Source organism: Diceros bicornis, chromosome 28, assembly GCF_020826845.1.
Source record: "Diceros bicornis minor isolate mBicDic1 chromosome 28, mDicBic1.mat.cur, whole genome shotgun sequence".
NCBI lineage: Eukaryota > Metazoa > Chordata > Mammalia > Perissodactyla > Rhinocerotidae > Diceros > Diceros bicornis.
Window position 1 is genome coordinate 36,120,861 of NC_080767.1, and position 12,743 is coordinate 36,133,603.

The window sequence follows — 12,743 nt, forward strand, 5'->3', positions numbered from 1 at the left end:
CTGTTCCTTAATCCGCCCGCCCACGGCCACGCCCCTCGCCTTCAGCCCGCCCTCTCGCCGCCCTGTCCAGTGCTGAACCTGACCCTGGTGGACCTGCCCGGAATGACCAAGGTCCCGGTGGGGGACCAACCTCCCGACATCGAGTTCCAGATCCGGGACATGATTATGCAGTTCGTCACCAAGGAGAACTGCCTCATCCTGGCGGTGTCCCCGGCCAACTCCGACCTGGCCAACTCAGATGCTCTCAAGATCGCCAAGGAGGTGGACTCCCAGGGTAGGTTCCCGCAGGCAGCCAAGGCACGAGGCCTCGGGGGGCTCTATTCTCAGTATAAAGGGAGCCACTGGAAGGTCTAAGCGAGTAGTGGTGAGATCAGACTTATGCCTTTAAAATTCATTTTGGCCACTCTGTGGAGAATGAATGACGGGTGGGTGAGGTAGAAGGAGGGAGCGGGGTGGGAGTGGGAGTGCATGGGGGTCTCTTGTGTGAGGGCAAGTGCAGAGGTAGACAACCCTCTCCTGCCGCACCCCAGGTCAGCGCACCATCGGGGTCATCACCAAGCTGGACCTGATGGACGAGGGCACAGATGCCCGTGACGTGCTGGAGAACAAGCTGCTTCCCTTGCGCAGAGGTAGGCAGGCCATTCTCCTGACCCTCTCCACTGCCCTTCCACTTCACCCCCACCCCCTGCAAGGCTGGTTGACCCCAACCTCGACCCCATCCACAGGCTACATTGGGGTGGTGAACCGGAGCCAGAAGGACATCGATGGCAAGAAGGACATCACGGCCGCCTTGGCTGCTGAACGCAAGTTCTTCCTCTCCCACCCATCCTACCGCCACTTGGCTGACCGCATGGGCACGCCCTACCTGCAGAAGGTCCTCAACCAGGTAGGGGCCCAGGCCGGGATGAGGCCTGGGGAAACCAGCATGAGAATAGAATCATTTAAGTGTGTTTTGTGAGGACGATCAGCAGAGGTTAGCATCCCCATTATGGAGATGAACAAACTGAGACCCAGAAAAGCAAAGCAGCTTGCCCACGGTCCCACAGGAAGGTAGCAGCAGAGCTTTGCTGACTTTTCCTTGTCTGGGGCTGGGAGGGGAGCCCTGTAACCCCTCAAGATGGAGAGAAGACCAAGACCTTGTGTGGAGGATGGCACTGACAAGGGCTTGGGTTTGGGGACCAGGATTGGAGTGTCCTGGGCTGAAGAACTTGGTCCTCCTGAAATGGGGAGAGGCTGATCTGGAGACAGACACGGGTGATCCCGGGGGCTTCCTTAGGATGTTTATCCATCTGGAATGGGGCTTCCAGAACTGAGGCGTGTGTGTGTGTGTGTGTGTGTGTGTGTGTGTGTGTGTGTGTGTGATGATGGGAGGGAGACAGTGGGGAACGCAGTGTGGTCTGGGGGCAAAATTGGGGACTCTGGAGGCCACAGACCTGGGTTCCAATCCCAGCTTTGTCACTCACCCACTGAGACACTCTCCAGCTCTCTGAGCGTGTATTTCTGCATCTGTAAAATGGCAATAAGACCCTGTTTCATAAGATCATTGTGCAGGTTCAGGGAGATACTGTGTGTGAGGACCTAGCCGGAGTGAGCCCCAGAACTTGAGAATTAGCTTAAGGGAGGCCTTAAGCCCAGAGGGCACAAGGGCGCAGCCCTCCAGCCATTCCTGCCCCTGATTTATTTCATTTGGCTCTCATGGTATCTAAAAATATTAAATTAGTCAAAAATCAGGTAACTGCAAAAAAATCTAGATTTCTGGCTTCTATTGAAAATTGAGTTATTCACTCATTAATTCAATTAATACACCTCTGTGAGCACCTACTGTGTGCCAGGCCCTGCCCTCAGGCAGCTTTCGTTCTGGTGAGCGGGGCAGCAGTGGGCATGGCGGTGTCTGCCCTCCCTAGCTCTCCACCACGTCCACAGGCCCCCTGGCATCCTGGTCTTTGCCTGGCCCTGTGAGCATCTGGGTTTGTGACCCTGAACTTAACTCCTTCCTCGCCCCCTCCCCCAGCAACTGACGAACCACATCCGGGACACATTGCCGGGGCTGCGGAACAAGCTGCAGAGCCAGCTGCTGTCCATTGAGAAGGAGGTGGAGGAGCACAAGAACTTCCGCCCTGACGACCCAGCTCGCAAGACCAAGGCCCTGCTTCAGTGAGCCCCAGCTGCTGACTCCCCGTCACGGAGCTGCCCCTCCCCCTGGCCTCTCCTCCCCTGGGCTGCTGCTGCCCCCTCAGGCCTCACCGCTCTCCCCCCAGGATGGTCCAGCAGTTTGCCGTGGACTTCGAGAAGCGCATCGAGGGCTCAGGGGACCAGATCGACACCTACGAGCTATCAGGGGGAGCCCGCATCAACCGGATCTTCCATGAGCGCTTCCCCTTTGAGCTTGTCAAGGTGGGACAGGCTCCCGGGGCAGGAGGGCTCAGGGCTACCCCCCGCCCCCTCAGGACTCTCTCACACGGACCCTCGCTGACCCCGCTAGAGACCCGGGTGCCCAGCCCTAGGGAGTGGGCCAGAGCCTGCTTGACCTCCTAGGTAGCGGGGCAGGCCCTGACCAGCCGTCTCTCTCTCCTACACAGATGGAGTTTGACGAGAAGGAACTCCGAAGGGAGATCAGCTATGCCATCAAGAATATCCATGGCATTAGGCACGTATTGGGACCGGGGAGGGGGGCTGAGCCCCGGAAGGCAGGCGGGTCTAATGTAGAGGCATAGGGAGTGATGAAGTCAGCCTCCCTCAGGAAAGACCAAGAGCCCTAGTCCCCAACCCCTCAAACCCCGACTGTCTGGCTCCCCGCTTGGACAGGCTCCAGCTGGGGGAGGTGGATGGGAGGCCCAAGCCACCCCCTCCCTGCAAACTGCTGCCCTCCTTTGCTGTCCCTGGGAGCAGGGCCTGGAGGCTGGACCAGCTGGGCAGAGCCCAAGACACAGGTGGCTGGGGACACACCCTCTGGGCCCACCCACCCCAGGGTGAGAGAGCTCCCCCAGTCCTATCCAGGTAGCAGTGCAAAGCTGCCCAAACCACTGGGTAGGGCCTGGTATTGGTCTGTGTCTTTTTATGATGGGACGGGGCCTCTCAACCCCCCAGACCCTCCCATAGTCCCAATAGCCCAAAGTGGGCCCCATTCCACCCCACGCCCCTCCTTCCAGCCAAGCTCAAGGCCTGTGGAGCAGGGAAGGGGGCTGGGAAATAGACTGTTCCTTACAAGCTTAGCCCCCCTTCAGGGCCCCAGATCCACACTGCGTTCATTCAACAAGGAAAGTTAAAGCACCTACTATGTGCCAGGCAATGAACAGGGCCAAAATGTCCCTGCTTTCCTGCAGGTTCAAATCCAAGGTTTGGCATGGAATTTATAGACTGAGAACTGCATTGGCCAAGGCACAGGAAAAAAATCTCTCTCCTAGTCTTAAAATAAAATGCTTTTCCCCAGAAAGGCTCCTAAAGAGAACTGAGTTCGGCAGTTTTCAAACCATTTCTGGCCATAGAACCTTTTGTATGAATAGAATCTTAAGAGGAAGCGGAAATATACAACAGTTATAAGAGAACTTGTCTTGCCCCAGAGTATCGATTCAAAGTTCTTCGTTAGCATCCCTCCCACCCATTTTACAGATGGGGAGGCTAAAGCCCAGAGAGGGTAGTGGGAGGACCCCGAGGGCAGAGTTCAGGCGGGTGGGGCGGGGCCCGGGCCTGGCACTCCTGGCAGGAGCTGGCCTGTGACACTGTGCCCTTCTCCTGCTCCGGGCGTTCAGAACGGGGCTCTTTACCCCAGACATGGCCTTTGAGACCATTGTGAAAAAGCAGGTGAAGAAGATCCGAGAACCGTGTCTCAAGTGTGTGGACATGGTTATCTCGGAGCTAATCAGCACCGTTAGACAGTGCACCAAGAAGGTAACTGGCGGCCCGGGCCAGCCCCCGGCCTCTGCCCCCATCCTGCACTGCTGCCAGGCGCTCCTTCCCCACATCCTCCACTGCCTCCTCGGTAGCATGTACAGACCTCAGCGGGGTGGGGGAGGCAGGCCACCACAGACCAGGACGGGGGACTCTCTGAGGAGGCCTTACCCACCCGCTGGCCCCCAGGCCCAAGGGATTAGACAATTGGTGAGACAAGTATGGTGGCTGTTTGTCCTAAGAGCCCGTCAAGAGCTCCCCCAGCTCAGGGAGAATAGACCTTCATGGGATCCTGAGCCCCCTCCCTGCTCTCAGAGGTGGGGTCATCTCTAGGGGCTCCAGGGAGGGGTTTTGGGGAAACCTCAGCCCTTGAGACAGGTGACATATAGGGCCTTCTTTGGCTGCTCTGGGGCCTGGACAGCCAGAGGGGTGCAGAGGACCCAGCTCTAGCAGGTACCCTGACTCCTCACCATCCTTCCTCCTCCCCATTCTCACCCCACCCTCACTCAGGACCCTCTCTTAAGACCCTCACTCAGGACCTTCCCCAGCCCTTCCATCCACATCTGGCCTTCCAGGGACAGAGCCCTCTTCCCTCTGCTATGTCATCTGAGGCTCAGAGAACCACCCAAGGAGGGCAGGGCAGGGCAGGGATGATGGCACCCATTTCACAGCAGGAAGACGGAGGCTCAGGAGGTCAAGGGACTTGCCCAAGGTCATATTAGCTAGGAAGTGGCAGAGCTGTTATTCGAAGCCAAGGCTTTGGACTCCAAGTCCAGCGCTCATTTGATTCCACCCTCCAGCCTCCCTTCCTTTCCTCTCCCCATTGCTGTCCTGGCCCCTCTCTATCACCACCTCCACTCTTTCTGTCTTTCCTCTTCTCTTTCTGTCTTTCCAAGCTGAGTTCCTCCAGACTCCTTTGGAGGAGAGGCAAAGGATGCCCCTTGAGGAGAAAGGGAAAGGCAGGAGTAGAGCAGGGAGCTGGAGAGTGGAGGTCAGGCAGCTACACTGCAACTCCAGGAGGCATCATCTGCACCGCAGTCTATGCAAATGGGGCCCCCTGGAGTTGTGCAGTGCACAGCCTGGGCAGCTGGATGCAGCAACGCTGGTGAAGGTAGGGAATGGTGCCGGGCTGTGGAGTCAGGATGAAGTGAGTGCAGGAGTTGCTGGGAAACCTACATTGAACAGAATGGGTGGTTGGGGTCCTGGCCTGGGTCAGCCCCTTAGGAGGACCCAACGCTGTGACAAAGATGGCATTGGAAAAGAGAGAGAAGGCTGGCTCAGTGTAGCTGAGGAGTGGGGGGCCAAACCCTGGGGGGAGGAGCTGAACTCAGTAAGGGGCCTTGTACGGAGCAGGGGCTTGGTCCCTCAGAAGCGCCCCATCCGTACCACAGAGCCCTGGGGGTGCCCACTCCGGGTGGCGGTAGGGAGGGCCGGGTCCCACGCTCACGTTGTCTTCTGTTCTCTCTCTCTCTTTCTCTGTGTCGGTGTCTCTCTCTCTTCCCCCATGCCCGTGCCATCCTCCACCCCTGGACCCTGGCCCTGCTTGGCTTTCACTGCCCTCCTCCACCCCACCCGCCCGCTCGTGGCTGCTCCTCCTGTCCGTCCTCCCCGGGCGCAGGACGGGCCTCTTCACGCCTGACCTCGCTTTTGAAGCCACAGTGAAAAAGCAGGTGCAGAAGCTGAAAGAGCCCAGTATCAAGTGTGTGGATATGGTAGTCAGTGAGCTCACGGCCACCATCAGAAAGTGTAGCGAAAAGGTATGGCGGCCGCCTGGGCGGGGCTGGGCCTGGCCGTCCCTTTCTCAGCGCCACGGCCTCCCGTGGGCAGAACCGTCTGCTGAGCAGGCCCGGCAGCCTCTCGGCCACCCACGTGGACCCAGCGCCCACGCTGGCCAGGTGGTTCCTGGCCCTGAGGTGTCACGCCGGCTTATGACCCTGGGTCTCCTTGCACTCACAGTCCCTTCAGGCCCCCATCTCTGCCAGAAGACTTTGCTCCAACCCGAGCATCCTCAGTGGCCCTTGCCACCAATAAGAATGACAAGGACGATGTTGATGATAAAGAGACGGCCACTGCTTATTGAGCACCTACCGTACGCCAAGCCCTGGGCTAAGTGCTTGTTATCTGACCAAGCCTTGTTGTCTGACTTAATCCTCAACAACTAAGGTGGTAGTATCCTCATTTTACAGATGACAAAACTGAGTCTCAGAAAAGAAAAGCAGAGTGGGGTTCAGATTAGGGAGGCCGAGGGAGGAGCTCTGAGATCAGGGCATCCTGGAGCGGGGGGCTATCCTGGTCCCTCAACGCCAATTTGCCTAAAAGCATATCGGATTACTCACTTTACAGTAACCCATACATGTTTGGCAGGGTCGGCCCCTTTTGAATCGTCTGTGACCTTTTAGATGCCTTTTTCCTATTGTTCTGCTTTGGGGCATTTTGAAGATTTTTAGCCAGAGCATCTGAAGCCTTTCTTCCCTGGGGGACTGCCAGAGAATCAACTGCCTGGGGAGCCTTTCCAGAATTCAAATACCCTCGCCCAGCAGGCTGTATCGTATCTCTGGGAAAGAGCCCAGACTCACCTGTATTTGAAAAAACTCCCTGTGCTGGGGAGGTGGGAGCGCACCTGCCTTAACTTCATGTTTCAAATAAGTATCGCAGTTTTTGTGGCTCACACGCAATTAGTCACTGCACCCCTTTCACAAGCCTGTCTCCCTTTTGCCCACCTTTGTGCCAAATGGGGACAGATTAAGCAAATCAGCATCCGCTCAGTGCCTGTGCCAGGTGGAGTGAAATCTGGGCTGGACTCCCCATTGCATCGTGACATCTAAGTCATGGTCCCACTGCATCATGAATACTAAGCAACACAATCTTATTTTTGTCAAACTTTAAAAAATATTGAGTCTGTGTTAAGCTGCCTCAAATCCCTTTACAAAAGAAGACAAGATATAACTAAAATTTTTTTACCCTTTGGTTTTTAATTATAAAAGTTATACATTCTTGATTAAAGAAAATTTGGAAAATGCCAGAGTAAAAAGAAGGCCACAACCCTCCCTTTCCAGAGAGCCACTGTTGAGATTTTTGAATATTTCCTGCAAGTACACTCCTTTTTTCAAAAATAAAATTATCAGTATTGCTTGTTTTGATCGTACATGATTGTTATAAAAATACTCAAACAGCACAGAGATAGCAAAAGCCCCTGTAATCTCACAACCCTTGAAAGAAAGACTGCTCGCAGCATGCCCTTCCTAACTCATTAGGCCTTTTTTTTTTTTTTTTTTTTGCTGAGGCAGATTCACCCTGAGCTAACATCTGTGCCAATCTTCCTCTACTTTATATGTGGGTCACCGCCACAGCACGAATGACGAGTGGTATAGGTCCACACCCGGGATCTGAACCTGCAAACCCGGGCCGCCAAAGTAGAGCATGCCAAACTTAACCACTATGCCACACGGCGAGCCCCACTCATAGAAATATACACCAGTTTTAGCGTAAACGGGATCACACTACACCACTGATCCATGAATTCTTTTTTCTTACTGAGCAATGTGTAGAGGAATCCTTGTATGTAGCTACATAGAGATCACGCCCTTGAACTGCTGAATCATATTCCACTGTGGAAATGTGGCATCATTTATATAGTCAATATCCTATTGACAGATGTTTAGGTTGTTTCAACTTTTTTTTTTCTTTTACAAACAATACTGCAGTGAATATCCTTATAGATGTATTTGTAGTACTTATCCTGTTGTTTCTTTAGGGCAAATTTCTATATATAGAACTGCCAGGTCAATGGTTCTGAGCATTCACAATTTCGGTAACTTCTGCAATATCGCCTTCCCAAAAGTTTTCACCAATTTATAGTCCTCCAAATCTTTTTTTCTATACGTAGGTTTATTTATTTTGTTAGGTACACTGTGAATATATTAGCATCTGCTTTTTCTCTTAATAATATGCATTTTGGGGGGTATTATTACATAGTCTACATAAGCATTTTTATTTTTTGCTGAGGAAGATTCGCCCTGAGCTAACATCTGTTGCCAACCTTCCTCTTCTTGCTTGAGGAGGATTCACCCTGAGCTAACATCTGCGCCAGTCTTCCTCTGCTTTGTATGTGGGACACCGCCACAGCACGGCCACTGATGGTGTAGGTCCATGCTCCGGGCTGCCAAACTTAACCACTAGGCCACGGGGCTGCTTAAGCATTTTTAATGATGGCATAATATTGTATTAAATAGATTTATCACGGTTTGCTTAACCATTTTCCTATTGGTGAACATTTAAATTGTCTCCAGTTTTTCAATATTATAAATAACCTGGCAATGAACATCTTTGTGTATAAAGAATTTTATTTTTCTTTCTCTAGGATTATGTCCATAGAATAGATTCCTAGGAGACTAATTGCTAGATATAAACATTTAAAAACTGTGGAATACTTTGCCGAATTCATTCCAACAGGAAAGCAGTAATTATTGTAAATGGTAAAATTTTGGAAACACCTAGATGTCCATCAAGAGGAGGCTGATTATATGAACTATCACACAGACAATGGAAGGCTATAGCTGTTTAAAGGGCAAGGCACATTTACGTTCATTCACATGTCCCTTCACAATGTAGTGTGAAAAAAAAAAGCAGGTTTCAGGGAAGATTGTATAGTATTTGGGGGAAAAAATAATCTATATGCAAGATGAAATTCCAAAGGTGTATTCACCAAATTGCTAACCATTATTTTAAGAGAGAGCAAGGAACATAGGAATTTTTCCATTTCTACTTCACAAATTTCAGTCATTTTCAAATTTACAGTGAGTCTGTTTGATTTTTGTGAACAGAAAAACTGATCAACAAAAACTTTAGAAAGGAAAGCTTTAGGGGCCAGCCCTGTGGCTTAGCGGTTAAGTGCCCGCGCTCCGCTGCTGGCGGCCCGGGTTTGGATCCCGGGCGCGCACCAACGCACCACTTCTCCGGCCATGCTGAGACGGCGTCCCATGTACAGCAACTAGAAGGATGTGCAGCTATGGCATACAACTATCTACGGGGGCTTTGGGGAGAAAAAGGGGAAAAAAGGAGTGGGAGTGGCAATAGATGTTAGCTCAGGGCCGGTCTTCCTCAGCAAAAACAGGAGGATTGGCCTGGATGTTAGCTCAGCGCTGATCTTCCTCACAAAAAAATAAAAAAGAAAGGAAAGCTTTAAAATTATTTTTAAAATATTTTTGCCTTTTGATTTATTTAATGGATAGTAATTTATTTTTTTTTAACATGGCAAAATTCACCCATCTTTGTCTTTTTTTTTTCTCCCCGAGTGTTCTAAGCTTAGCAAGCAACTCCTGCCAGAGGTCTGATAAATAGTCAACTCTAATTATTCCCAGTCCTGCTGGGATTGGAGTTTTCATTCCTGGACGAAATCTAGAGTTTAATGTCGAGCATAGAATGTGCTGCTCAATCCTCTCAACAACCCTCAGAGAGAAGGTGCCATTACTACCCCATTTTACACATGGAGAAACTGAGGCTCGGAGAGGTCCAGTCACTTTTCTGAGTGTCAGCAGGGCAGGGCCGGCTTTGAACCCAGAGCCATGTGGCTCCAGGGCCTGTGTCCCTGCCTCACTAACTGGTGGGCTCCAGGGCCTGTGTCCCTGCCTCTCTAACTGGTGGGCTCCAGGCTGACCTGGACTAAACTCAGCCCAGGACAAGAGAGACAAGTTCCATTTTAAAAACTGGCTACAAGTCTTGGAAATGCTAAGAGGCAGCCAGAATGGAAAAAGATGCTCAAAGAGAACAGACCTTCTCAAAGGGGCTGAGGCTGCCCTGTCATGTGTGACACGTGGAAAACTTGACAAATGGAACATCCAGGCAGTTAGTGGGAGAACTGGTCATGCTCTTTGGCAAAGTGCTCCCTCCTCCTCCTTCCTTGCCCACCTCTCCTCCGCCAACCCCACCCTGGGAGGGAGCACTTGAGACCACCTCGGAGGAGGCCTTCTGGTGGCGGTGACTCCGTCCCGAATCTCTGCTGTAATTTGGAGACTTCAAGAAGGAGTCTCCTTGAGCCTCATGGGCCAGCATTTTTTGGTTTTTTTTTTAAGCCCCTGGTCTCAGGCTGCTTCTCCCCCAGGTCGCCTGTGCTTGGCCACATCAGCCACACCCTTGGCACAGCCACATATGGCCAGGGGGCAGGCGGAGGGTGTGGCATCTCTCATGTCTGCCTCTCCTGGGCTGGCATCCAGGGCGCCGCTTTCTTCCCCATCCTCCTGCCTCTCCCATGCCCCCATCCCATCTCCTTGGCCCCCATCTTGCCCTCAGAATCACTACCTGTGACCTAGGCATGTAACCTCCAGCTCTCTTCCCACGTGGGGACATTCACCTGAGGGCCTGACCCAGGCATGGGAAGAGGGACAAGGACTGGTTCTAGCTTTGCCCCACCTGGGCCCCATATGGCCAGCAAGTGGGGAGGGTGGGCCAGCTGGACTAGAGGTCCCTGTGGGTGGGCCCCCACCATCAGCAGCTCAGCAAGTCCCTCTTCCCGAGGAGTTGCTGGTTCATGAGCCAGAGGGCAAAGGAGCTGGTGTCCACTCACCCTGGCAAGGAGGGCAAAGACATCCATCCTTCATTCATTCTCTCATTTCTTCAACATGTCCTCTGGTGGTGCACGCTGCCCTGCCCCTGCCTTCAGGACAATTACAATCCAGTTTGATGAAGGAAGGGGTAGGGCACAGGGAGGCCCTCAACCCAGCTCTCAGGGTGGTCAGAGCAGGCTTTCTGGAGGAGGTGACATCCAACAGAGTCTTGAAGGAGAATGAGTCAACCTGGGCTTTGTCCAGAGCTGGGCTGAACTGAGGACAGAGTTCACAGGCAGAGGGGGAAGGGCTTAGAGCAACTTCCCTTGCAGCCCCGTTGATAAAAACTGGGGGAAATGGGTGCTGCTGAACTCCTACCCGGCAGGAGTAGGGTAGAGACAGGTTGGCTGGCCAGCTTGGAGCCAGGCAGATGTGGCTGGGGATGATGGTGCCAGGCCGGGGCATGCAAAGGGAGGGAAAACCAGGTGGATTCCACCAAGAGGGCCCGGTGCCCAGCCAGGCCCCGGCGGGGTACTGGTCATGCTGCTGGCACCTCCACTCCGCTTGTCCCCCCTGCGTCCTCGCATGCCCGTGCCTATGGCTCCTGCATGTCCTTTGTGTGATTGCTAGCTTCCCCACCCACCTCTCCCAGCTCTGACAAGGAGCATTGCCTGTCCCCAGCCTGACTCAGGAGGCCAACTGGCACCTTGGGCCCTGCCCTTCCCAGATTCTTCCTGGATAGGAATCTCGAGGCTGTTCTTTGCCTGATTCCCCATCTGACTGTCCCTCCAAGCCTGTGAGAAGGCAAGGGGTGGCCCTAAGGGCCAGTGAAAGCTTTGGGAGCTAACGGTCCCCCAAACAAAGGCGGCAACCGAATATGTTTGTTTCCAAGATGGCCGCCACCAAGATGGCGGCCAAGGAGCTGGCTGATTCTCATGGCGTTTCTGCCCATGGGAACTGCCCTCCCCCGGGGAAGTCGCCCAGGTGGGCCAGTGAAGAAGCCTTGGAACCAGGAAGACCCTTGAATCGCCATTTGGAACCCACACTTGGGGGAAAGGGGTGGCCGTGGCTTGGTGCCATCAGCTTCCCGGGACCCTAGGTCTCTCTTCCCCTTCTCGGGCATTCTGTGTGTGCCTCCCGCCCCACGCCCCTGGATCCCTGGACTCCGGCGGGGTTTGGGTGCTCCCTGCCTGTGCCCCCTGTGTACGTGGCTCTCTCCCCTCCTGCCTCCCCAGCTCCAGCAGTACCCGCGTCTGCGGGAGGAGATGGAGCGCATCGTGACCACCCACATCCGAGAGCGCGAGGGTCGCACCAAGGAGCAGGTGAGCCCGCAGCACCACCCCCTCTTCCATGCCTTCCATCCTGCCCCAGGGCTCTCTTCCTTCCTCCCGCTTTGTCTCTTCTGTCTCCACCTCCCTCATACTTTCCCTGCTCTTACTAATTCTCTGCTTTTCTCTCTCTTTTTTATTGTGAGAAAAAATATATAACATAAAATTTACTTTTTTAACCATTTTTAAGTGTACAATTCAATGTCATTAAGTACATTCACATTGTTGTGCAACCATCACCACCATCCATCTCCAGAACTTTTCACCTTCCCAAAAGGAAACTCTGTCCCCATTAAACACAAACTCCCCATTTCTCCCTCCCGCCAGCCCCTGGCACGATCACCGTTCGGCTTTCTATTTCCATGAATTTGACTACTCCGGGTACCTCATATAAATGGAAGCATACAACATTTGTCCTTTTGTGGCTAGCTTATTTCACTTAGCTTAATATTCTCAAGGTTCATCCATGCTGTAGCATGTGTCAGAATTTCCTTCTTTTTTAAGGCTAAATAATATTCCATGGTATGTATATGCCCCATTTTGTTTATCCATTTGGGTTGTTTCCACCTATTGGCTATTATGAATAATGCTGCTGTGTATGTGGTTGTACAAATATCTCTTTGAGACCCTGCTTTCAATTCTTTTGGGTCTATACCCAAAAATGGAATTGCTGGATCATATGGTAATTCTATGTTTAATTTTGTGAGGAACTGCCATACTGTTTTCCACAGCAACTGCACTATTTTACGTTCCCACTATCTGCTTCTCAACTTTCTGGCAGTCTATCCTCTGGTCATCTCTCTTTGAGTCTCCCTCTCTCTCTGTCTATTTGCTGTTTCTTGGGTCACCTTATACCTCTCATAGCCACCCCTCTTCCTTTTATCAAATGAGTATCAAATACTCATTCATTCCATCACAAACTTATCACCGAATGCTATCTCTGAGTTGGGAGGAGCAGAGACGAGCAGGCCCCCCGCATGGCCCT

The 12,743-nt window shown here is 52.6% G+C and overlaps 1 protein-coding gene across 2 annotated transcripts in view; it reads left to right on the top strand.

The window, feature by feature from the left end:
• DNM1 (dynamin 1) overlaps positions 1–12,743 on the top strand; it is a 43,346-nt gene that overhangs the window by 14,260 nt on the left and 16,343 nt on the right. For both annotated transcript variants that reach the window (XM_058524171.1, XM_058524172.1), the window contains exons 4-11: positions 71–274; positions 531–629; positions 726–886; positions 2,012–2,154; positions 2,259–2,394; positions 2,580–2,647; positions 3,750–3,888; positions 11,666–11,752. In XM_058524171.1, the coding sequence (XP_058380154.1) occupies positions 71–274; positions 531–629; positions 726–886; positions 2,012–2,154; positions 2,259–2,394; positions 2,580–2,647; positions 3,750–3,888; positions 11,666–11,752 (1,037 nt within the window). The remainder of the gene's footprint in view (positions 1–70; positions 275–530; positions 630–725; positions 887–2,011; positions 2,155–2,258; positions 2,395–2,579; positions 2,648–3,749; positions 3,889–11,665; positions 11,753–12,743) is intronic.